General features: G+C 42.4%; 2 protein-coding genes and 1 non-coding gene across 7 annotated transcripts; all 3 read left to right on the top strand.

Annotated features, from left to right (window-relative positions):
- The first annotated feature begins 304 nt into the window (after positions 1-304).
- Positions 305-4,338, top strand: TMEM139 (transmembrane protein 139). The gene is made up of 4 exons (XM_057415992.1): positions 305-433; positions 717-820; positions 1,751-2,059; positions 3,389-4,338. The coding sequence occupies exons 3-4, from the start codon at positions 1,812-1,814 to the stop codon at positions 3,795-3,797; spliced, it is 657 nt and encodes a 218-aa protein (XP_057271975.1). The 5' UTR covers positions 305-433; positions 717-820; positions 1,751-1,811; the 3' UTR covers positions 3,798-4,338.
- A 2,987-nt stretch (positions 4,339-7,325) lies between these two features.
- Positions 7,326-25,867, top strand: CASP2 (caspase 2). Of its 5 annotated transcripts, none has more exons than XM_057415961.1 (10): positions 7,326-7,541; positions 11,000-11,167; positions 14,147-14,222; positions 15,652-15,746; positions 17,280-17,456; positions 19,098-19,226; positions 19,964-20,054; positions 20,169-20,230; positions 23,788-23,937; positions 24,697-24,823. In XM_057415961.1, the coding sequence occupies exons 1-9, from the start codon at positions 7,410-7,412 to the stop codon at positions 23,911-23,913; spliced, it is 1,056 nt and encodes a 351-aa protein (XP_057271944.1). In that variant the 5' UTR covers positions 7,326-7,409; the 3' UTR covers positions 23,914-23,937; positions 24,697-24,823. The 5 variants fall into 5 exon arrangements, 4 of the variants coding, with proteins under 4 accessions (XP_057271944.1, XP_057271943.1, XP_057271942.1 ...); XR_008972972.1 differs by having other exon boundaries at positions 7,327-7,541; positions 23,788-24,138; positions 24,697-24,735; XM_057415960.1 differs by lacking the exon at positions 24,697-24,823 and adding an exon at positions 24,029-24,157 and having other exon boundaries at positions 7,327-7,541.
- On the top strand, positions 21,987-22,060 carry TRNAI-AAU (transfer RNA isoleucine (anticodon AAU)). Its single transcript has one exon. It is a non-coding gene; the product is annotated as a tRNA-Ile (tRNA).
- Positions 25,868-26,090: the final 223 nt, after the last annotated feature.

Below are 26,090 nucleotides of genomic sequence, written 5' to 3' on the forward strand. Positions count from 1 at the left end.
ATTCTGTTCTGTTCATTCTTTTTCAGACATGCACTAAAGGTTCAGATGGTAACAGACCTCAAAAGTAATTCAGTACCTGTTCTGTTGCTTATCAGTATCCCTCATTACCAGACACATCAGGGCATAAAAAGGAATTTAACTCATCCCTCTGTGAAATAATAAACCATTGCCTCCTTTGTAAAATCAAACGGGATAAAACAACATGTGACAAACAGCACGCAATCAGGATCAAAAAATGTACAGATTTCCATTTTACAGAACTCATAAGAGTTATGTGTGGGCCACGTGACATGGGCTGGGCCAGCAGCCGTTCCTGCTTTGTGAGGCAGAGATCAAGATTCCTCTGGTTCGCGGGGTGGTGGTGGTGGAAGAACATAGTTTTCAGGGCGGTTTATCTCACTAAAGTAAAGCAGACCAAACAGATCCGACACAGGTAAGCACTCCCCCACTGCTCACTCCGCCCTCTTTCCTCAGGAGTTTCCTGCTTTTGTGGGATAGACCTAGAAGAGCTGCAAAAGCGTAGAAGGTATGTGATCGTCTAGAAAGTGCCTTGGATTAAGAACCTGGAAAAACAAGGTTTCACACTCAAAACTCGTACAACAGCATCTTCCCATCATTCAGCAGTGGCTGGCTTTTAGTTTCAAAAGAAATCTTTATTGCCTCCCTAGAAGAAAACTCAGAAGGAGGGAGAGTTTTTACCAGTGTCCCATCCTCAGGTCAGAAGGAAAAGGAGCAAGGACAAAAGCGCTTGCACATTTTTCCTTGTGATGAAGAGAGAACGTAAAACATGACTGTTTCTACCTACCGAAACCTGTCTCGGGTAAGTATAACCTGAAAAACAATGTAGTTCTTTTTCTGGCATTTGTGTATATATATATATATATATATGTATCTATTTATGCTCTAACAGGGCAACCTACTTTGTGTGCAAAAAAATGCCCATTGTGTCATGCTTTTGTCATGCTTTTTGACAGTGTCTTCATCAAAACAGTGGGATATGTGTAGGTTAGTGTAACACATGCAAAGTGACATGCAAAAATTGTTGAATACAGATCCCTGGTATGTGTTTCGTATTGATTGCACACAGTGCAACTGCTGTCTTCTTCCCAGAGATGCGGTTTGGAGTGGGGGACAGAAGGGGCTCTCATGCCTGAGGACAGTGCAAAAATATCACATCAACGGAAAAAGAACTGACGATATAGGCAAATATTCAAACACATGCCTACGTTTTGCAAAAACCAGCTACATCTAGAACCTAAAGTAATGTTATTGCTATAATGCTACACTGAAGCTAGGTGTTCTATTTACTAGAGCTGAAAGCCCCATTAATAAGGCTACTTCCAGGATCTGAACTAGTATCTGAATGTTTGCTATGCAATGTACAAACGTCCTAGAATTAACCTTTAAAGTTACTCTGTGTTTAATAATAACGACAAATCTGCATCCTAGACTGCTCTAAGTTCTATTAAGAAGCCCTTTTTAGATGAGCCTGGCAATAAGTGCTTATGGTCTATTTATGCATTTTAGGTCTGTGTGATCAAATGCTCCCATTATTCAGTATGCATTCACATAGGAAATCCTAGTACATTTACACTGGCATGCATTTATGGATGCATTTCCCTAGGATATTATGTATGTGCATAGCTGCATGTTCTCATGATGGCATGTACTCAAGTATGTATGTTCTTATTTTGGTCATGATACTTATGACTTCTGTTTTATGTTGAAAAAACTATTCCATCTTCCACAGATGTCTGTCCCCTTAACTGCTCATCTGTTTTCAAGTGTCTGCTACCAGCATCTGTACTGCCATGTGGTTAGAGACACAGTGGAAGAACATCCGCCAAGCCTTGTTGCTTCTTTTCACTGCTGCTCTTCTCATTGGGGTCACCATGCTGGCCATTTCATCCAACATCAATCCAGTAGGCTATTTCTTCCTAGGGGTAGGGGGAGTGTGCCTGATCGGCTATTTGCTGAGTGTGTTTGTTGAGTGTTACCTGAGGAATCGACAGCGACGTGACGCAAACGAGGTATCTCCAAACAGGCAAAACCAAGCAGGGTAAGCAGCAACCTGGCTATTCCTCTTACTTTAACTCTCTCCTGAGTCATGGCCATTTTACATATTGTTTTGCTGTCTTTCTCCTAGGACACAAAACACAGACTCTGTTCCAGAAGTCTAAAGTTCTTTTTCCATAGTTTTCCTTCATTCTTCAGGTGGAGGTTGCAAATGTCTCTGCCATGCGTGTCCTGTATTCTGTCCGATATATATTTTCTTCCCCCCCTCTGGGAACTGATCCACTAACAATTTCCAGGGTTAAACAGATCCAGGCCCAGTTTTATGTTTCTTTGAGTAATTAAGTCTTGCCAAACAATGAGTCAGACAAGGAAAAAGAAAAACTGCTGAGGCAATACTGAATCTTAGCTGGGTTTAGCTCTATAAACTTTATCTGTAAAGCAACTGTGCCTCAGCAAACTTTTAAAAAGGAACCTGTAACTGGGAGTGTTTCCAGTCTTAAACACCCAATTGCATGCTGATAAGCCCTGATTTTGAGAGGCTCTGAATTCTTCCACATCTTTTTGGCTTCACGCACATTTGCAGGTTCTCAGTGTCATCTAATTTTAACCCCTATTTACCTACTGCAGTTGAAGAGTTTACTTGTCTCTTTGCTTCCTTGTCTGTATACTCCACATAATCATTATCATATTCATAAATGACTTGACATTCTTAAATACAGGGTTTGTAAGAGGGCAAAATATTATTGTTTCTTTTTAGAAAGAGTAAGTAAAAAGGAGTCTATATTGAGCTTTGCTAGCTTGGGAACTCACTAGAAGAAAATTAGTATGTTTATTTAAAAATGCAACCTAGAAAGGAAAATGTTTCTAAAATAACATTTTCCTCTGTAGATACTCTTTTTAATACAAAAGAATTAGTCTTTTTTAAACTAAATGAAAATACTTGGGCTTTTTTCCTTTTAAAAATAGACAAACATTGAGCTAATGTATTAAAAAAGCAAGGTCCTGTTTTATTCCAAGAAATACTTAGTAGCAGTTCTTAATAGTAAATTTTAACTGGTAGGAGATTTAAAATGAGGGACATCATGCCAAACCTAGGACACTGCTGAACAGTGTGGGTTTCCTCACTTATTCCAGAGCATGTGGATGAGAATGAATGAGCCATTCTCTAGACCATGAAGCGAGATACTAAGTTAGCTGTACAAGTGAGCTGATCCAGTGGCACAATATCACATACAGTAAACCCATGTGAGAGATAATGTCTCAGCCCCATCTATTGATTGGTCCCAATAGTACATTATCTGGACTACCTGCTTCTGCATAAACTAAGCAGTAAAATAATCACTGTAACTGCCATTCCTCTTTTTGTGCATAGGGTGAACGCTGCCTATGAAGCACCCACCTATGAGGAAGTGATGACCATGTCAGTTCCAGCAATATGGACAATTGCATCCAATCCAGGCTTAGTGCCCTCGCCACTGAATGAGCCTCCTCCTTACAACGTAGTTATTGAATCATCCACCCAAGAAGAGATTATGGTGGAGGCTCTCAGGATGTCAGTGGCATCAGACACAGTGCGAACCTCTGAGACAGACACAGGACCCAGGATGCAGCTGCAGCTGGTGCTGCCCCCAAGACTGCAGCGATTTGTTTCGGATATCCATGAAGTGAAAGGTGTTGAAGACAGGTTTGAACCACTGGAGCCACTCACTCCACCACCTGCTTATGAGAGTGCTGTCAACGATGATGTCTTTGAAGATGCTTTCCAGCCCTCCATATTATGATTCATTTCACCTTCCAGGAATGCAGAACGAAATCCTCTGCCCAATATAGAATGCTCCTAGAGGGAAGGTGAAAGAGCTGAGATATTTCACACCAGAAACTGTAGAAATTTGCCTCACTATTCTTTGAACCAGAGCTGAGCTAGAGGCACAGCTTCTAATGTCACTAGAACCTTTTGCACAAAATACAAACCAATGCAATACCACAGTGCTTTGTCTTAGCAGATACATAAAACCCCTGGGAGGAAAGACATGTTATACCTGGCAACAATTCTTAAACTGGAGAGACACCTTTATGGAGGAGGAATGTGAATCCTGAGAAAAGGTTTCCAAAGGACCTCTGAAGAAGGACTGTAGGATGCAGTCAGGAGAAGTTGCCTGGGATAGGGGAAAAATAGAAACAGCACTAAGTAGATTCTGCCTGTGCATTACAAACAGCTTTGCAATCATCAGTCACCCTAAAACCCCTACTGAGAGACTGAGGCTGCAGTTCCCCCGAGTTGCTGCTTTGCAGCAATACAAATTTATAGTCTACACTGTTTGTTGCTACCCCTCTGCTGCACTTGCTGGGCATCCTTTGCTGTGTTCCACTACATCTGACTGAGGGAAGGATGGCTGTCTTCATCTAAAAGCTGGCACCACCTCATACTTGTCTCCTGGGATTGAAAAGCTGATGGCAAGCATGGCACCATGAAATTACTTCAGTACCTTCACAGGGTTCTTACCCACACAGCCTGCAGTGGTGGACAAGAGGGAGATAATAGCAGCTTTTTTCCTGTAAGAGGAGCTGGCAGTGGGATGTGTACACACATACATGTCCTCTGCCTGAACCCCTGCTCCTTGCAGCTCTACAGGAGGGTGTATTTTTCAACTGTACTACAGGCCCAAACAGATGACTCAAGATACTTTATTGTTATCATGGCAAGCATTTGCACCTCCAGCTCTCCATAATGCTGCCATGCATGGAGGCTTCTCTCTGGACTCTGCAAAGGGCCAGTCCATCTGCCAAGGCCACAGCTGCAGCAGAGCACCCTGGAGAATAACAGCTTTGAGGCACATGTGGTGTTCTCGTGGCTCTAGGCTGAAGCCAGGTTTCAGCTCTCACTGATCAGTGATGCTGTGCGGTCATTTACAACAGAGCTAACCTGATAGGCTGTGCAGGGTTAAAGCAGTCTGAAGCATGTAAAGAATCATTCATGTCTGGCGAGTGTCCAAATATAAGCAATGAAATAAGGTGGTCTGAATCTCTTTATGAAGGAGAGCAGCAATGATCAAAGCTGTGTCTCATATGACTGCATCACCTTTAATTCATATGAGAAACCATCAAACCACAGGCTAGAAGTAAATAAATTCTTATTGTTTGATTCTTTTAAGATCAAAAACAGAAAAAACAAACCAAAACCCTTTTTATGTTGTTTATAAATAAACCACATTAAAAATACCTGGTGGCATCATTAGTTTTTCCTCCCAAAAGAAACACCCCAGAAAGCCACGCTTTTGCCTGCATTCAGCTTATCTGAGAATCTTGGCTTAGAAAGTGGAGTTTAATTTCTAAATCTACAACTGAATCACTTTACTATCATTAATGATGCAGCTATGATGACACTATTATCATAGAATGAGATATAAATCTGCTGATAGATGAAGTGTGATTTCTTTAAAGCCAACCACTTTGTGCATTTCCCTCCTATATCTGCAAACACAAAAGAACAAACCACAATCAAAAACAACACATGTATACCACACAGTAATAGAAACAGAGTGTGAACTGGGCCACCCAGGACCTTTCTGAGTGCACCAAACTGCCAGGAGTCAGGAAGAAATTCAGGCAGCCAGCACAAGACAAAAACTGGTCAAAACAAAGGCCAAAATGTCACCAGTTTTGATCACTGGGATTTTTACCTTTTCAAGTTATTCAAGCCTTTGGACTTGTGTTGAGTTTTAGCATGTGAAACTCCTGTGCACCAAGGAAAAACTATCTGGAGCTTTACGTGACAAGAGCTGTAAATCTGCTTCTGCTAAAAGGATTTTCATTTGTTTCTCCCTTAATTTTTCAAGTGTACTCTGCACAACCCACGTGCTCCCTTCTCCCATTTAACTACGGAACATTACTTGAACCCTTTATCAAGGAGCGTGACCAGCAGGTCGCAGGAGGTGATCCTGCTCCTCTACTCTGCTCTCGTGAGACCTCACTTGGAGCATTGTGTGCAGTTCTGGTGTCCTCAACATAAAAAGGACATGGAACTGTTGAACAAGTCCAGAGGAGGCCACGAAGATGATCAGGGGACTGGAGCACCTCCCGTATGAAGAAAGGCTGAGGAAGTTGGAGCTGTTCAGCCTGGAGAAGAGAAGGCTGAGTGCAGACCTCACAGCAGCCTTCCAGTGTTTAAAAGGGGCCTATAGGGATGCTGGGGAGGGACTCTTCATTAGGGACTGTAGTGACAGGACAAGGGGTAACGGGTTAAAAGTTAAAACAGGGGAAATTTCGGTTGGATATAAGGAGGAAATTCTTTACTGTGAGGGTGGTGAGGCACTGGAATGGGTTGCCCAGGGCAGTTGCGAATGCTCCATCCCTGGTGGTGTTCAAGGCCAGGTTGGACAGAGCCTTGGGTGCCATGGTTTAGAGTGAGGTGTCCCTGCCCTTGGCAGGGGGGTTGGAACTGGATGATCTTAAGGTCCTTTCCAACCCTAACTGTTCTGTGATTCTATCAATTTCCGCTGATTTCACCTGAAATGTGTGTTAACAAGAGACGTAACAGAAAACCTGTAACAGAAATCCAACAAAAAACCCCAACCAAAAGCCAATCACAGAACTGCTCTGTTTGCAAGGAAAGCTGCATACTTGCTATTCTACCCACACATAGAACCCCTCCCATTACTCTGATGTGCAAGACTAATCCCACGGGCAGGGACACCTTCCACTAGAGCAGCTTGCTCCAAGCCCCTGTGTCCAACCTGGCCTTGAACACTGCCAGGGATGGGGCAGCCACAGCTTCTCTGGGCACCAGCGCCTCAGCACCCTCACAGGGAAGAGCTTCTGCCTAAGAGCTCATCTCATCTCCCCTCTGGCAGGTTAAAGCCATTCCCCTTGTCCCGTCCCTACAGGCCGTGTCCCAAGCCCCTCTCCGGGTTTCCTGCAGCCCCTTTAAGCACCACAAGACTTCCATGATCACACCCCGCACCCACCACGCCCAGGCACGAAGAGACACAAACCCCACCGGCGCAAGGCGCGCCCGCGCATGCGCACACCCGCCCATCCGCCACGCGTGACGCTCGTCCTGTGGCGCGGAGCGCTTGCCTCGGGGACGTGAGTGAGCGGAGGCAGAGCGGTCCGAGTCGCCGTGGCCGTCGGGGAGCGGTGAGTCCCGGGGTGCGATGGGTGCGCACCGCTCGGTGGGAGCCGGGCCCCGGGGGGGGGGGGCACGCAGAGCCCTGCTCCTGCCTCGGCCCGTGCGGGTTTGGGAGCCGAGGGGGGCGCGGGTGTTGCAGGCCGCTTCCGGCCGTTGTCCGGCTGGCGGCGGGGTCGGTCCGCTTGCTCTTGGGCGGGAGGAAAGGGTGGCTCGTACAGTTGAGTTGCGCTAAGGTCTCACCTCTCCCGCTAGGGAAGCGTGCGGCATGCAGCGGTGTCACCAGGAAGCGCTAAAGAAGAACCGGGTGTTGCTGGCAAAGCAGCTGCTTTTAAGTGAGTTGCTGGAGCATATGATAGAGAAAGACATCATCACCGCGGAGATGGTGGAAGTTATACAGGTATGCAGGTTGTACTCGGCTACACCCGAGCCTTAACCTCGAGTTCTAGTTAAGCTCGGTGTCCTTCCTGGCAGTGGCAGCATGATAAGCTGCTTATTCTAATGTGATTACATGTGTGGAACGTGCAAAGCATGTGGGTTTTGCTTGCAACCCACGGGAGAACTGTAAGCCACTGTTTGCGATACTAATTTTGACTGGGGCTTACTAAATCGTTGGCTTGCATGCTGGAGTTGCAGCAGACTGTGCTTTGTGAGTCCAGTAGTTATCTTCCAGTCCTTTGTTGTCATTTTGTGCCTCCCTCTGTAGAAGTAGAAATAACACCTATTTCCCCAAGAGTACTGTGAAAATAAGTAATATATTGTAAATCAGCTTATTGTGTCACCTGCCACTTAAAGAATTTGTACTTCATCTGTGTTTTCCTTAATTGCATGAAGAGCTTTACATGATCCAGCACCCTCACTCTCACATAGCGAATGCCGTTCATACACTTTTGTTAACTTATCCTGTGTAGTTGGTACTATGAAGAGAAGTCACTGGAATTATCTTGGGATTGCTCCCAGAGGCATGGTAATGCACTGAAGTGTGTGCAGGATGAAGGTAAAAGTCTTCAAAGAGAAAGCAGCCTGGAAAGGAAGTGACTGAAGGTGTATGTCAGGTGCATCTCAGGACTCAAATAAGCAATTGAGGCACTTTTTAGTTCCTTAGTAGGATTGATGGTCCTGTTGTAAAAACAGAATTATGAGCTATTTCTGGGCACTGCTGCACATGGTGTGAACCTTAGACTAATAAGGTTTTCAGAAGTAATGAAGAAATAACTTTGTGATGACTTTTGACTCACATGTGTCACATAATGTGAAATTATTCAGGGGACCTGTTAGGGGCACCTGTGCTAGGTAATTGGGAGATGCAGGCAGTCTCACCTGAAATAGCTCAGATCCCTAGTGAAGGAGGACAAAGGTGCAGCAAGACAGTGAAAAGTCATAGAATGAATCAAGATCTGTTTGTACTGGTTTTGGCTGGAATAGAGTTAATTTCTTCATAGTAGCTAGTATGGGGTTATGTTTTGGATTTGTGCTGAAAACAGTGCTGATAATACAATTTATGCTAAGTATGGGTGGTTAGTAGGGATGTTCAGTTGCTAGCCTGCGGTTAGTTACTGAAGGGGGACAGAGGGGAGGAAAAGGAAAGGAGAAAAAGGAAAAGAAAGAAAAAGCCCTCCCAAAGGTGGGATAATGCCAGAGAAAAGAGTCTTTTTGGCAAAATGGTGCTGCGACAGGGGAAGCAGACTAGAGGAATCTTCCCCTTCAGGTGTAATTCCATAAAAGGAGATGCAACAATACTTAGTAATGGATTGTCGGTAAGGAGAAAGGTATTACCATGGGTAAGTCAGATAAATAGCAATAGCTTAGTGGAAAAAATTATGCCTAATACAACCTACACACATAACTGAGAGCTTAAATATATATAAATAGCAATAGCAGATTGAGCAAGAGAACAAAGCGACTTGAACTACTGTTGCAGGGTATGAATCTGGACATTACAATGAAAACAAATACAGTGGGGAAGAAGGAAAGCACTGACAACTGGAATAGTAGTACTGTGAAATAAGGATAGAAATGAAGGGAACGTGCTAATAACAGTGCTATAGATACAAAGTAATGTGCATTTAAAAAAAAGATCACTTGGGTTAAAACCACTTTGTGTTGCTTTTCAATTTTCTATGAATGTCTGTGAATTTGTAGTAGTCCTCCACTATGGCTGAAATGTGAACAAAAGTCTTGGGAGTGCCTTTAGGTAGCCTGTTCTTGAAAATGTATTGTGATGCTAATCATCAGGTACCTTAGTGGAAATAGGAGGAGACAAATGCCACCGAGGCTGATAGAGTGTAGATTTTCCTGGATATTCTAGCTGACTGGTTCTGTATAGCCTGCTGCTTCCCCAAGAAGTTAGGAAATTATTAAGGTCTGGATAAATATGTTTTAAATCATCTTGTCTTAAAAACAGTTATACTGGTCCTTTTGGTTTGATTTAAACTAAGCAGAAGAATAATGATTCTGGAAATAGGGCAAATTCACTTAAATAAACTTTTGTAATCTAAGGAAAGTGAAATAAACCAAGGAGCTCAGGGAGATCAAGGAAGGATGAAATTTCTTCAAGTGTGAGGTGCTAAACCAGTACTGAAATTTTACCACATGTAAGGAAAAGGTGAGAGGGGAGGATAGTGCAGAAAGAGCCTCTGAAGACAAAGGTAGTTTTGCAGGATGGAGAGCTCACATGGAATATAAAAAGTAAAGAGTTTGTATGTGTATACTGGAGAAGAGCTAATAAATAGGAGCAGGTTCCTTTGATGTCAAAGATGGGGAGAGAGGGTAGGCACTTAGAGGCATGAATTTAAATTAGGTTATTCAGAACGATACAAAACAATTTGATAATTTTTTTCAATTATATACACTTTGAAGAAAGAATAAAGAAAAAATGTTTCACTTCTGAATGTTTGCTGACTATTGTTTAGTATAACCTGAAGTGGATGTGGAAGTTTCATAAGGAGATACCTTAATGCTGCCTTAAATACAAAAAGTGCTATATTTCTTTATTTTGGTGTTTAAGTAAACATGCCCCATCCCTGGCAGGGTTCAAGGCCAAGGCTTTGTGCAACCTGGTCGAGTGGAAGGTGTCCCGGCCCATGGCAGGGGGTTGGAACTGGACGAGCTTTAAGGTCCCTTCTCACCCAAACCATTCTATATTTCTGTGGTCCTGTGAGTCGGGAATAAGTCTGCCAAAAGCTGACTACTGTACCTACAAAGTGCAGAATCTAAACATTATGGAAATTTCTTAACTTTTCAGTAAAACTTAAAATCCAGTTCTTGAGGTCAGCTTGTGTTCTTAATTATGATTTATGGCTTAAAGTCATAGACTGTGAAGACATAAAAATTTAGATGATTAATGTTCCTAAGTGTGTTATAAAGATCTACTGGCCTGCTAGAAAGGAAGAAGTAATTAATAGGTACCTTAGAATATCAGCTGTTAATTTACTTTATTAGGTAAAATAAAATTCAGTGGGCTTACAGCAAGATACAATATATGGAGCTGGTTATCTTCTGTGGACTAATGAAGAAGTGTTACCAGGAGAAAGGGCCAAGTATTTTCATATTTCTGCAAAGGCACAGGTGAGTTATTACTGTACATACTTCTAGTCAACAGTGCTCTGAAAGTTGAGGTTCCTGTTAGAATATGAAAAGGTAGTTGCATTGTCAAGGGGAAGAGGCCATTTATGAGAAGGCTGAAAGAAAGTGGTTTGTTTACTGTAGCAAATGGAGACTGATTTATAGAAAGAAGTTTGATTAATAACGGAAAGGACAGGAGAATACTGAAGTTAAGGGATATAGTTGATACAAAACCAAATGCTGTTAGTCATAAATTAATGTAGTAGAGTATGCATTGTTTTTCTCTGGATCTAGGCCAAGCCTGGAAGTTTCAGCCAAAATGTGGAATTCCTCAATTTGCTGCCCAAGAGAGGTCCTAATGCATTCTCAGCATTCTGTGAAGCTCTACGAGAAACCAGACAGCAGCATCTGGAGGCAGTAATCTTGAAGACAGCATCCAGCCTGAGCCAAGGGATTGCAAGGGTACAGCAGTTCTTAAAAACTGAGACTGGTGGACTGCATTTCAGATTGGGTTTGGGTGCAAAGTGATAATTTTTTCAAATGGGGAAAAAAAAAAGGTTGTTTACAAAGGTCAGGATGGGGTTTTATTGCAAACTGAAACTTATAGTACACATAGTGAAAGAGGAGGGGAAGGAATTTGGGAGGAAGAGAGTGTCACACAGTGTCACAAGATGGCAGAGGTTGGAAGGGACCTCTGGAGGTCACCTGGTCCAAGTCTCATGCTCAGGTAGCGTCACCTTGAACAGGTTGCCCAGGGCTATGTCCAGGTGGCTTTTGAGTATCTCCAAGGTTGGAGACTCCACAACCTCTCTGGGCAACCTGCTCCAGTGTTCATCACCCTCATAGTAAAAAAACCTGTTTCCTGATGTTCAGAGGAAACCCGTGTTCCAGCTTGTGCCCATTGTCTCTTGTCCTGTCCCTGGGCACCACTGAAAAACGTCTGGCTCCGTCTTCTGTTTGTCCCCCTTAGAGGTACTCATATGCATTGATAAGGTCATTTTGAGCCTTCTCTTCTCCACACTAAACCCCAAAGGTCTCTCAGCTGTTCCTCATCACACTTGTGTTCCAGGCCTTTGACCAGTTCCATTGCACTTCTCTGGACCTGCTTGCAGCACCTCAGTGTCCCTCTTGTAGTGAGAGGTCCAGAGCTGAACACAGGATTCGAGGTGAAGCCTAACCAGAGCTGAGTACACGGGGATGATCACTTCCTTGCTCCTGCTGGCCACGCTATTTCTGATCTAGGCCAGGATGCTGTTGGCTGCGTGGGCACAAGCTGTTCACGTTCAGCTCTGTCAGTCAGCACCCCCAGGTCCTTTTCCATGAGCAGTTTCCAGCCACTCTTTTCCAAGCCTGGAGGGTTCCATGGGGTTTTTGTGGCTGAGATGCTGGACCCAGCACTTTGCCTGTTGAACCTCGTACCACTGTCCACAACCCATTGATCCAGCCTATCCAGATCCCACTGTAGAGCTTTTTTGTCCATTGGCAAATCATCAGTCCCTGACTTGGTGTCATCTGCAAATGTACTGAGGGTGCCCTTGGTCTCCTCATCCAGATCATCAGTGAAAATATTGAATAACACTGGCTCTAACACCAAGCCCTGAGTGACGCCACTAGTGACCAGTTGCCACCTAGATGTGATGCCGTTTACTCTTTGAGCTTGGCCATCCAGCCAGTTTCCAACCTAGTAAAGAATCCTCCTGTCCAGGCCATGAGCAGCCAGTTTCTCCAGGAGAATATTGTGGGAAAATGTCAAATGTTTTACTTAAATACAAATAGACAATGTCCACAGCCTTTCCCTCATCCACCAGTTAGGTCACCGTCTCATAGAAGGAGATCAGGTTGGTCAAGAAGGACCTACCCTTCATGAATCCATGCTGCCTGGGCCTGATCCTTCTGTTTTCCTGCACGTGCTTCATGATCTTACTTGGGATCCTCTGCTCCATGACTTTTCCTGGCACTGAGCTCAGGCTGACAGGCCTGTAGTTTCCAGGGTCTTTCTTCCTGCTCTTTTTGCATAGAGTTGTCATGTTGGCCAACCTCCAGTCCCCTGGGACCTGCCCACTACACTAGGACCGCTGATAGATGATGGAGAGTGGTTTAGTGAGCTCCTCTGCCATCTCCTTCAGCACTCTTTGGTGGAACCCATCAGGTCCCATAGGCTTGTATATGTCTAAGTGGAGCAGGAGGTCTCTAACCATTTCTTCCTGAATTATGGGGACTTCAGTCAACTCCCAGTCTCTGCTATCCAGCTCAGGGTACCGGGTACTCTGAGAATGGCTGGTGTGACCATTAAAGACAGAGGCAAAGTCAGTGTTAAGTACCTCAGCCTTTTCCTCATCCTCAGTCATTAGGTTACCCCTTGTGTCCAGCAGAGGATGGTGGTTCTCCTTAGCCCTCCTTTATTGCTAATATATTTGTAAAAGTACTTTTTATCTTTGATGGCAGTGGCCAGATTTAGTTCCATCTCTGCCTTTGTGTTTCTAACTTTCTCTCTCCATAGCCTAACAGCATCCTTGTACTGCTCATGAGGTGACAGTCCCTTCCTTCCACAGGTGATAGATTCTCTTAGTTTTCCTGAGTTCCAGCACTATCTGCCTGTTCATCCAGGCTGGTCTCTTCCTGACGGGCTGACTTTCAGGACAAAGGGACCACCTGCTCCTGCACCTTAAGGATTTCATCCTTGAAGAGCATGCAGCCTTCCTGGAGCCCTTTGCCCTTCAGTAATGTTTCCTGAGGAATTCTGCCAACCAGCGTGCCGAAAAGGCCGAAGTCGGCCCTCCAGAAGTCTAAGGTGGACACTTTGCTGACCTTCTTCCTGACTTCTCCAAGGATTGAAAATTCAGTCATTTCATGATCGCTTTGCCCAAGAGGGCCTCACCCATCACATTACCCACTGTCCTCCTCTGTTTGCCAACAGTAAATCTAACCAGGCATCTCCCCTAGTTGGCTCACTCACCAGATAGGTTAGGAAGCTCTAAGAACCTCCTGGACTGTTTCTTCTCTGCTGTGTTGTACTTCCAGCAGACATCTGGTAGGTTGAAGTCCCCCACGAGAGCAAGGGAAAGCGATCGTGAAACTTTTCCCAGTTGTTTGCCATGAAAATGAAACCTTGAAAGCAAACAGAAAGATGGAAATCACTGGACAAATACATTTTTGGCAAAAATGAGGAGGATATAATGACAGTGTTAAGGTTTTCAAACTGGGAACTTGGGTAGGAGTAGAGATGAGCAAAGAAGGGAAGAAACTTTGAATTGACAGAAAATGCTGTTGTTGTCTTGTTGTGATGTTTCATTTGGTGTGAGCCATCATATTTTTTAAGTGATGTATATGTGTATGTAAATGCATGTGTCTGTGTTCCATAATACCTACAGTCTTGTATTGCAGATTAAGAAATAGCTGTTTTATGCAACTCTTTTCATAGATTTATTGAATGTTTTGTAGCTTGAACACCGTTATGGATCAAATCTTCCAATCCCTATCAGTGAGTCATGTAATTCAAAGAGACCGCGCTGGATAGGTGAGTTGCACTTGACTTACTATCTGCTTGGTTTCTTAATACTCTGTTAATTTAGTTCTAGAGATAAGCTTCCCACCACTTTGTCCATCCCAGGAATGCAAACTCGGTAGTGAACTGGCTATATTATGATCAGATGCAGGAGGCAGGATTAGGCTAGAAAATGAAATGGCATATTGGAATAGAGAACCGAAGGGGTTTCTAATCAGCTTCCCTTATTCTTGCAGGAAATTTTGTTGCTCAAGTAGTACATGTCAGTAAAAGTTTAGATTTTGGAAGAGTTTTGTTTAAGATTTGTAGTAAAGTTTAATTGAAATAGAAATGTGAAAAGATACCAATTTTGAGCAGTACTCCTTAACTTAGACTTCCTTCTTGACAAATAAGTTTAAGTACAAGGCCTTTCATATGTTACATGGACCCCAGTTTACATTTCTGTAGCTTTTGTCAAGTGTCAAATCAACTTTTCTTTAGCAGGAATCTGTGAGTTAGATCAGGGAACTAGTTGTTAGAATGAATCTCCTTGCTAGTTTTTATGTTGCCCCTTGTAATGCCTGGAGTATTCATGTTCCCCAGCCACAGCTTTAACTATATGCTCATTACTAGGAGCTCTATCTGATGTTAAAAAACAAGTCTCCAAATGTTGAAGGCCTTGTTTTAATTTTTTTTCCTAATTATTTTCTATTTTATTTAGGTGCAAAAGTTGGATTGTTTCGGTTTTTTAGAGCATAGGTTCCTTTAACTAGGAAAGCTATGTAAAAGGTTGCAAAAGGATTTCAGAGGAGATCGTGAATGTCATCTGTCCCTTCTGGACAGGGGAGTGAGTGTTTTGTCAGCAAGTGGCAAATAGTTGATTATCATTCCCACTATCTGCTGTTATCCAGAGGAAAGGGTTGTTCAGAGGCAGATAAACAGAAAAAGGCATTGCACTTTATGGCAGTTAGAAACATCTGGTTTGATCATTTACACACATGTTCAGCAAAATAGAAGTCATTGTATCCAGTGGGGGAGGCCTTTTATGAAAGGAAAAGCACTCTTCTAGTTGAGTATTTCTAGCAGTGGTTTGGCTGTGAAAGAAATAACATACTGTGCAAAGCAACAGAAAGCTCACAGCTCTAATTTTAGATGAGAGTTATGTTTTCATACTCTAGAACCAAATTTGCTAGGCCTTAGATAAGGCTGACCAACATACAAGACGAAAAAGAGTTGCCAGTTAAAACTATAAAAAATAAGTATACCATTCCAGTCTTTTTTCCCTGCTGTGTTTCATTGTGTGTCTGTAGTCCCTGTTCAAACAGAATTTTTAGAGGTATGAATATTATAATACAGGAATATGTCTAAGACCACATAGATGAAAATTTGCAAGTTACTGTCCTAATGCAGAGGCTTTGTAGCTGGAGTTTTTTATTGTTATTGATATGTTTGTTTTGCACAGAACCAATGGAAAATTCTTTGGATAATGGAGATGGTCCCCTGATTCCTCAAGTGAAATACTGCACTCCCAAATTTTATCATGATCATCAGCACTTGGTAAGTAGTTGAGAGAGAAAATCTTGAGATACGAAAGATGTGAGGTGTTCGGATGTATCAACTGAACGTTTGCGACTTAAAACTGAGTCTAAATGCTTGCTTCATTGGGATGCAGATCAGTGTTGTGCTGTTTGCATCACTGAGAGGTGTTACCAGTTCTGTTTGACTTGATGTAGTTCTAGTTTACAAATGTCAAGAAGTTCTGTAGCTGTACAAATCTCTGCCTCTGGTTTTTGGTGAAGAACGTTTGTGAAATGTCCTCTATTCTGTTGCTCTGTGTAAGCTGTCAGTCTTATTGCCTCATATATATTTGTTTGCATCCTCATCTCCTGTGTGATGACACACCTTGCAAATGACTGTAAGATAACTAGGGCTGTGCTTCAACTAGTCACAGTCTTGGCTAGTTTAGTTGCCAGCTGTACCATGAAGAGTCTCTCCTTAATCTCAAGAACCAGATTAGGATTAGATGCTGGCTAGAACAGCCTGAACTTCTAATCTGCAGTGTTAGAAGTTATGTAGGTAGCCTAATTAGTTTTTATTTATTCAACTTGTTAAGCATAAATTGTGGTGGGATTAAGGGAAAAAAAGGATAATTAAGGATTAAGGGAAAAAGCAATCATTTTGTATAATGGGGCAGACCCTTCGCTAGGTTACACAATATATTAACACTTAACACTTCTCTCACAGGCTCTATCTGCAGCAAAGCAGATTGGGTTTGGGTTTTTTACTATTAACTTGGCTCCTTTTACAGCTGAGCCTGGATGCACCTAACCTGATATGCCCCTTTGGTATTAAATTTCACTTTCAATTCACACAAGTGTTAGTAACAGACTTGTTGTTAGAGTGGGAGGGGGGAGAGAGGGAAGTTAATTTGAGCAAACCTCTCTTAAATTAGTTCTTTCCCTTTTAACCTGCTTATATAACTTTCAGGATCAGTGATTGGCAGTTCCTTGCTGTTAGAATTGCACTCACACGCTATTTTACATCTGTGTCTGCTCTCAGCAGCAATTAGGAAATGTACATTAAATTTTACATTGTGTTGTCCTAAGGTAACATGGGGATGGCAGAAATATACAGGGCTGTGCAGGAGTGAGGGTGGGAAAAGGGAAAAGAGTTAGCAAGGCCCAGTTCACAGTTTGAAATGCTGTGTGCTTCTTTGAGAAATAAGGCAAGCTAGTATCACATCTTCATAGTGGTGTTGTGGGGTCAGCAGTTGTGGAGACTTGCAACTACAGTTGTCTTTGGGACCCTTTGCAATACAAACAGTTGTTCTATAAAAAACCAAAACGCCAAAACCACCATAACAAAAAACCACAACCAAACAAAAGGAAACACCAAATAACACCCACATACAAGCACACAGAGAAAAAAAAACACAACCTAAACAGAAACCTCAGAAATTTGACCTCTGCTGGTTTTGTGCTTCCACAATCCAGAAATCCTGCGGATCAAGCTGGTATGTAAGGATTGCTGTTCTGCTCTAACGCTTCCCTTATGTAGTCAGAATTTACAAATCTTACATCTTCTTTGCAGGCGTATAAACTGATATCAGAGCCCCGAGGCTTAGCACTTATTCTCAGCAATGTCCATTTCAGCAGTGAGAAGGACTTGGAGTATCGTGCAGGGGGAGATGTGGACTGTACTTCCCTCGAGATGCTTTTCAAGCATCTTGGGTATCAAGTGACTGTCTTCCATGATCAGACTGCACAGGTAAAGTGGGTGGATCCCAATACTTCGCAACCAGTATGGATGAGAGTTTGTAGCTATTACGTAAACTTCCTAAGAGGTTCCCTTTGGTATAATAAAGCTCGAACAGGAAGATGTGAATGGTCACTTATGAATACAGAATAAGACTAAATGGGATGATGTCTGCTTGCATGCTGACAAATATGAAGAAGTTTGGAAGGCAGAGGACTTCGGATAGAAAGTACGATCAGAAAGGATGTACTACTCTAGCCTGACTCTGATGCAAGGGGCAAAAATTTCTAGGCTGCACCTGGCATGTCTGTTAAAGCCACAAATGAATAAGGTCTCCAGTTTACTCTAGATGGACTTCTCCAGTGTTCTGCTATCCTAAAGGTTAATCTTTGCAGATATTTCACCTAGTCTTTGAAAGTGTAAGTGGTGTTTTCATGTCTTTTCACTGATGGAGTCAACTGCCATCCCATTTACCAGTCTTCCAGTATCTATGCAGTTAAGTTCCACTCTTTCAGTCTTCATTTTGTTAGAGAAGTGGCTGTGTTAGGAAAATTGGTAATATTCCATTACTGACTGAATCAAGCCACTCTCTTTCCTCTAGGAATGCAATTACAGCCTTCTTCAACCTCATTCATTCTTAGTCCTTTTAAATCCCTATGAAACCAAGTGTTACAGAACCTGTTAAAGTGTGTTTTATTCAAGAAGGCATCTTTTGCAATATTATATTGCACCTGCCATGTTGTCAGAGTTCCTAAAGCTTTCCACTTTTAGTTGTTGTTGTGTTCTGATCACTAGTGTTTGAATGCCTGAAATACTGGAATATGTATCTGCTAAGTTGCTCCAGTATCCCAGCCACACTCAAGTGTCGATGTAAAACCTGTATAAAAATATAAGTTGGTTTCTCTTATGTTGAATGCATATGTACCAGCTTGGATACTTGCTGCATTCCCCTGTCAGCCTAAGTGATTCTAACTTTGCAGTGTTATCCTTAGGACTCAATATTACACACAAGAATATTTTGCTGGTTTTTTTTTAATGGAACACATCTTTTGCCCTGTAAATTTGGTGTACATAGGTTTTATTTCCTAACAGGAGGACAGGACAGGATCTGTTGGAGTGGGTCCAGAGGAGAGCTACAAAGGTGATCAGAGGGCTGGAACATCTCTCCTATAAAGACAGGCTGAGAGAGCTGGGGTTGTTCATTTTGGAAAAGAAAAGGCTCTGGGGAGGCCTTAGAGCAGCTTCCAGTACCTAATAGGGCTACTTGGAGAGGCACTTCTTATAAAAACAAGTAGAGATAGGACAAGAGGAATGGTTTTAAACTGGCAGAGGGTAGATTTAGATTAGACATTAGGAAGAAATTCTTCCCTGTGAGGGTGCTGAGGCACTGGCATGGGGTTCCCAGAGAAGCTGTGGTTGCCCCATCCCTGGCAGTGTTTAAGGCCAGGTTGGATGAGGCTTGGAGCAAGCTGCTCTAGTGGAAGGTGTCCCTGCCTGTGGCAGGGGGGTTGGAACTGAATGAGCTTTAAGGCCCCTTACAACACAAGCCAGGCTATGATTTAATGACTGCTTGCGTTTTTCCCCGTATATTGCCCCAGTTTTCCTGCGCAGGTCTGGAAAGCATCAAACATGTTTGTTTCCTCTCTCTTCCAGGAGATGCAGAATGCATTGGAGAGATTCTCTAAGATGCCAGATCATCGAGATGTGGATTCCTGCATTGTAGCTTTACTTTCCCATGGTGTGGAGGGTGGGGTTTATGGCAGTGATGGCAAATTACTGCAGGTATATTGCTGTGTCCTGCTATGTTGTTGCATGTTATCTCTTTGAAAGTAATGATGGAAAGAGATAAAAAACCCAAAACTGAAATGATGAGAGACTGAGGATTCTCTATTTTAAAAAGGAGGGCTTATAGGAGAAAAAGAACAAGGGGCTGTCTATGAGAGGTCTGTAAGGTAAAGAGTGGCATAGAAGGGAAGTTACTCTATTCTCTCTTTGTACAAGTACTACATAGAGTGCATGAACTCAAACTAGTAGAGCTTGGGGGGAGGGTGGAAAAGTTATGTGATGAGTCTGGAGATAAAGGAGAAAATATCAAGAGTTAATAACAGAAATGATCGGTATCTGAAGGGGGCCTATAAAGATGCTGGGGAGGAACTCTTCATTAGGGACTGTAGTGATAGGACAAGGGGTAAAGGGTTAAAACTTAAACAGGGGAAGTTTAGATTGGATATAAGGAAGAAGTTCTTTAAGGGTGGTGAAGCACTGAAATGGGTTGCCCAAAGAGGTTGTGAATGATCCATCCCTGGCAGTGTTCAAGGCCAGGTTGGACAGAGCCTTGGGTGCCATGGTTTAGTGAGGGCTGCCCCTGCCCATGGCAGGGGGGCTGGAACTGGATGATCTTAAGGTCCTTTCCAACCCTAACTATTCTATGGTTCTATAAATACATGGAAGCAAAATGAGACTGGGTTTGGCTCACAAAAGGCTGCAGTGAGTAATATTTATCATCTTTCTTCTTTTAGTTGCAGGAGGCCTTCCGGCTTTTTGATAATGCAAACTGTCCAAATCTCCAGAATAAGCCCAAAATGTTCTTTATTCAGGCCTGCCGGGGAGGTGAGTTCCTAAATACTAAAAGCCATGTATTTGGCATGCCATTAAGGCTCATTTTACACACATACACACCCTCACATTCAACTTGCTGTCAACTTTCCTCTTTGCTTCTCTCAGGTGTAAGTGGGACCCATATTCACCTCCCTCTGCCCTGCTGCTGCCACTGCATCTGTTGCTCTGTAAGTGTCTTTTGCTCTGCATGAGGTGTGTGCATTGACTTGCAGACCCCAGAGCACTTTAGTGATACAAAGCTCTATTATATCCCAACTCATATATTGAGGCTTTCTCTTGCTATGCCTGCAGTAGGGGGAGTGGGGCATATGGTACATCAAATTGCAGCACAGCATGGAGTGGTACACTAACACTGGAGTCTTGTCTGAGGTCCTGTCTGTCTCTTGATCCTGGATGCATTGTGTCTCTTTTTTTGTCATCTGTTGAGCTATCAGTTGGCTCCAAATGTGTGGGTTTTTTCTTTTCCTTTATTCTGTCCTGTTTTCAACCTCCAGATGCTTTAGACCCTTTTCCACATACTATCATAGAATTCTTACCTAACTACTGTGCATGATAGTTCTTGATTCTCACAGACCTGTTCTTTTTCCACTCTTTCTGTTTGCATTTTCTTTAATTCTGTTGTTTGTTTTCCCTCCTTTTGTAACTGAACACATCTGTAACGAACTACTTTTCAAATTTGCTGATGACCAAATTTGTCCTTAAACTGTTTGGACTTTTTGAGGTCACTCTGAAACTGCAGATACTCTGAAGAGGAGTTCTGTCTTAGAAAGCTTTGCTTTTTACCTTGTGTGAAGTTCTTGCTAGCGTGTATGCTTTTCCCCTTTATTTTCCCTTGTTCCTTGGAATTGTTTCCCTTCTTTTTCACTTTTAGCAGAGCTGCTTTATAGTCTGTTCTCTTGCCAGGTGGATATTCCTTTTGCGTGTTATCTATTCGCATTTAATCCCAGTGCAGAGAAAAACCTAAAGTCTACATGAAGTATTTTTACAATCAAAAATAATCACTTCAACTAAGCATTTGGGAATATTATAACGTGCACATTTACAGTATGAATTGAATATAGGTACTTTTGAATATGCAGACATGTAACATTGTGGAAATAGGTGTAGTAAGCCAGAATTTGCAGCGGACCTAATTAGTTGATCAGGTTTATTTGACCGTAATCTTATAATAATGGGTCTGTCAACGTTGGCAAATCAGACTTGGCCTTCCTATCCCCAAAAGGTTTTCAGTTGGAGTTGGAGCTCTCTATGCAAAATGCTGTAGAACTGGGATACTGCAATAGGCAAAGGGTTGAGACTTGAGTGACTGAAGGGAAAATCTTTCTTCAATTAAAAAAAGGCGGAGGGGGAGAATGCCTTTTGTAAACCTCTCTTAAATCTTGATTAATATCTGGGGGGGAAAGCTAATTTCAAAGTAATTGAGCTGTCAACAGAAATGTGTATCCTTTTGTTATCCTTTGAATGTTAGCATTCAAAGGTTAGGCTAGCCAAAAGGATGTTTTTTTTCAATAGCAGAATTCAAATATATAGTGTGGGCAACTTTGTTATTAGTACTTTGTCCTTCTGTGCCATGCAAGTTAGCTGGAACCAGTTGAAACTGAATGCAAAATGCATAGGTTATTCTTTTTCCCCTAAGTTTGTGTAATAGGCCTTACCTATCTTCTATTAATGACACATTAAAAACTGTAGATGAAGAGGAGTTGTTACAGCCTGCTTGATTTCCAAAGGGCCTTTGGCAGAAGTCTCCTAAAGAATTGAATAGTCCACCTACAGTCATGGATCAAAACCCAGCAGTGACAGAAAGGAATGGGAAAGGACAAATTGCCACATTTCACTATGACGTGACATAAAATGATGCACTGTATATGCTTAACATCTGTGTTCAATGTAGTAGTTGATCCGGAAAAGCAAGCCATGCCGGCAGGCCGGTTAGCTCAGTTGGTTAGAGCGTGGTGCTAATAACGCCAAGGTCGCGGGTTCGATCCCCGTACGGGCCACTGTTTTTTGGCAGTGTTCAAGGCCAGGTTGGACAGAGCCTCGGGTGAGATGGTTTAATGTGAGGTGTCCCTGCCCATGGCAGGGGGGTTGGAACTGGATGATCTTAAGGTCCTTTCCAACCCTAACTATTCTGTGGTTCTACATAATGACAAATAGGTGGTTAGAGCAATTTACTGTATTTAGATCAATTGGGAAAACAGCTGTTCTGGGACCTTGAGTAAAATTTAAACAGGCTGGTTCAATCTGGGTGACGGTTACCATTGATATATACTAGGGGTTGGTATGCAGAGGAATATCTAACCCAGTGCTTTATACTTTTTAATTACGTTAGTAAGCTGACTGGAATGGTATTTGAAGACAAATGCATGAGGAAAGGAAGACATCTAATTCTGAAGCTTTAATCAGAAAGGTTTTGACTATATTACGGGATGATGACAGTGTGAATAATACAGCTTGGTTGTAAAGTTGAGTCTTATTTGAAATAACATGCACTGTGAAGAGTATATGGAATTTTTAGGAAGAATGAAAAGCACTTGGAGTTGTGTGATAAAATACGTTTAAAAAGTGTAGTTCAAAATGGAAAAATTTGCATTGCTCCCTTAAAGAGATGAAGGAACTTGATGGAAGCAGTCATGAAATGTTGAGCTGTGGGGCCTTAGTTGTAGGCTATATCTGTGTGTCCCACAATCCCAGTCTGGCGTGTTTGACCCTTCCCACTGCTGCTTTCATTTTGGAGGGAAGCAACAACACTGCTGACTTATCAACTGACCCTTTCCTGTGCCATAATTATGAGATGCCACTGCCTGTAAACGGGTTAGGAATCCAAATGCATTTCTTAGGCACAATCTGGCGACAGAAACGTAGAGACATCATGAGACGAAGTGGACGCTTATGCCTCCTAAAACTAAAATCTGACCCATACTGTTAGGAAGTAGAATAATAGAATCTCATCTTGCAACAAAAGGGCAAAATTATATAAAAAACCCTGTAAAATGTAGTTTTATTTTTCATACAACATAGTTGGGCTATTAAAGTTACTACTACTACTAAGCAGTTAGTCTAGATTACAGTGGGAACTGCATCAAGTAAACAAGCAATTGAGAATATCTACACTTGTCATAATACATACTAATGAACGCTGGAAAAGAAATGTTCTTCAGGTTTTAAACTAATCTCCATGTACTGGGGTTTTCTCTCCAGTTTGGGGTGAAATTATTGCATGTTTTATTATTGCACAACTTATGCTTTTGATTGAAGCAGAAGTTATATATTGAAAGCCTTGATTTTAATCAGGATTTAGAACTTTAGGACATTTCTAAGGTAGGTAAAAGTGGAAAATAGAAACTTCTAACTCTAGGTATTGAATCCTTCCGTGCATGAAGTAGAGCTATCAGGAGCTTTGCTTTCCAGTTATCCCATGATCTGCATAGGAAAGGAGAGGGGAGAAAAAAATAATCAGCATGTGGACTAATAGTCAAATTAGGTTCAGCAGCTGATGGTATCTACATTAGTTTGTGCAGGAGAACTTGCAGATGAATTTTGAGGACAGCTAAAACCACTTAAAGTCATGTAAAAGCTTTCGGCTTGGCAGCAGTTGTGGCGTTGGTGACCAGAGCTCCAAACAAAGGAAGAACAAGAAAACTACCTCCAGTAAATACAGATAATTCCTTCTTTTTCTTTTCTTTTCCTTCTGTCCCACTCCCTCTTTGTTTATTTGCCCCCTCAGATGAAACAGACCGGGGAGTGGATCAGCAAGATGGGAAAGAATGGTCAGATTCCCCAGGCTGTGAGGAAAGCGATGCAAACAAGGAAGAAAATCTCAAGCTGCGTCTGCCTACCTGCTCCGATATGATCTGTGGATATGCTTGTCTGAAAGGTACTGCAGGGAGACCCTAATAGTTAAGGCAGAAGGAGGTTTTACGTGTCTGCGTTCCCCAGAAACTTCATCATACACAGTTTCTTCTTAGGCACTGCAGCCATGCGAAACACCAAGCGTGGATCCTGGTATGTTGAGGCTCTCACCTCTGTGTTTGCAGAGGACTCTCGAGACACTCACGTGGCTGACATGTTGGTGAAGGTGAGCAGGAGTGTCTTTCCTCTCCCGCACTTACCTTGTATCTGAAGAGCCCTCCAGTGCTTCACATTGGTAGGATTAATCTACTATTAAAGCAATTGTTCTTGCCTTGTTTATAGCAAAATTATTGCTTTTTCTGCTGTTTAGTTATATGCAGTTCCACGGCAGTTTAACCAAAGTAAAAATGCTTTTTCTTTGACTTTGTCCATTCCTTGTGCAGTCACATGGTGAACTTAAGAGAAGAATTAATCTGCCAAGAATTACTTTCCTTCTATAGAAATAGCTGTTCTTTCAGGTAGAGTCATTCATTGAACTGGCTCACCACATAACCGCACAATCACATGAGGTAAAGAAAAGGTAAGAAAATGGGGGTAGAGGGAGTGAAGACAGCAGTGTGAGGAACTTGAGCTGCTGTGGAACTGCACCCAAGTTCATTATCCTTATAATTTAGAAAGACAATACATAAGGGACTACTTCCCTTAGAATAATCTACCAGCATAGAAAACAATGAAGTTTTTCTTCCTTGTCTTAATCCTCCTGGTGTTTTGTTCTCACATCCAGGTGAACAGGCACATCAAGCAACGAGAAGGTTATGCCCCAGGCACAGAATTCCACCGCTGCAAAGAAATGTCAGAATACTGCAGCACGCTCTGCCAGGACCTTTACCTGTTCCCTGGTTATCTGCCAGGAAAATAACCCTGCCAGCTCTGTGCAAGGGAGAACTGCCAAAGCTGGACTTGAGTATGGATGTCCACGCTTTCATTTTTCAGGCTGTGACATGAGATGCACAAGCAGGGAGTGATGGTTTATATCTGGCCAGTCCGATTCTTGATGTCTTTAAATAGTCTGGCAACTCACTAATCTGATTCAGTTCAGGGTTTAAAATTCTTACATCCTGACTTAATCCATATGTATAGAAGTTGATGGAAAGAGGATCAGCACTGGAACTGGGAAGAAGTGGGAACATCCTTTGGAAGGAGACATTAAGGACATTTCTAAGAAAAGTGAATGTGAAAAGGGAAACAGACTATTCATACAATTTTTTAAAAGTTAAGCCTTTCTGAAAGGAAAATTATTCATAAAATGCTACTTATTTTATGCTTCTATTTTAAAAGTTTTAAGTACTTTCTGTATGGTTCTTCATGCAGGACAGTCAGCTCCTATGGACGTTAGAAGAGGGCTCCCTTGTGAAGGAGACTTCTTCCCCTCTCTAAAATAGAAGGTTGTTGTTTTCAGTACTTGACACTTTCCTATCATCTTGATAACTTAAAAGCCTGGTTTTGCACATTCCTTCTGTAGCCAAGTAATCAGAAGAAATGCAAGACATCCCAAGTTATCAACGAAACAGGTCGAGATCTAGGGTTTCTCATACAGACAAGTAAGCCTCCATAAACTGCCCCAGAAATAGTTCTGAATCTAGAAATTCTAGGTTAGCTCCCCTTAGTCCCAAAAGTGAGCAACTGCATGGAATATTGCTTTTAAGGAATTTGTTTGCCATTGTACCTGTGTATCATAAAAGGCAGAACATTCAATCCGCCAGCTTCTCAGGACACTATGAATTGCACTGTACCACTGGATCCCTGAAACCTGACAGCTTTGTACAAAAGGATCTTTTGTCTTTTAATTAACAAAAGTATTCAAGGCAGCTCTTTACAGTCTTAAGCGTGTTACTTGGACTATTTATCACTGCAGTTTGTTTCCCTTTGAAATGAAAGGGAAGAATTTCATGTTACTACCCTGTTACGTGGTTTCTTTCTTCAGCCATGATCATTTGAAGCTGTGGTTTAGCTGATGCTGTTTGCAAAGTGTCATTTCAAATCCTCAGTGAAAAATAAGGCATAATCCATCACTTTTGGAAATTTCCTACATGGTCTCTTCATGCGTGTCTCTTGCTTGTGTCTGGTTGCAGTTACTCCTGTGTGATGCGATGTGGGAGGTGGGCATTGTGCTCTTCT

The sequence above is a fragment of the Pezoporus wallicus genome, unplaced genomic scaffold (genome assembly GCF_028554395.1).
Source record: "Pezoporus wallicus isolate ANWC-B61680 ecotype Strahan unplaced genomic scaffold, APGP_CSIRO_Pwel_v1 contig_6814, whole genome shotgun sequence".
NCBI classification, from domain to species: domain Eukaryota; kingdom Metazoa; phylum Chordata; class Aves; order Psittaciformes; family Psittacidae; genus Pezoporus; species Pezoporus wallicus.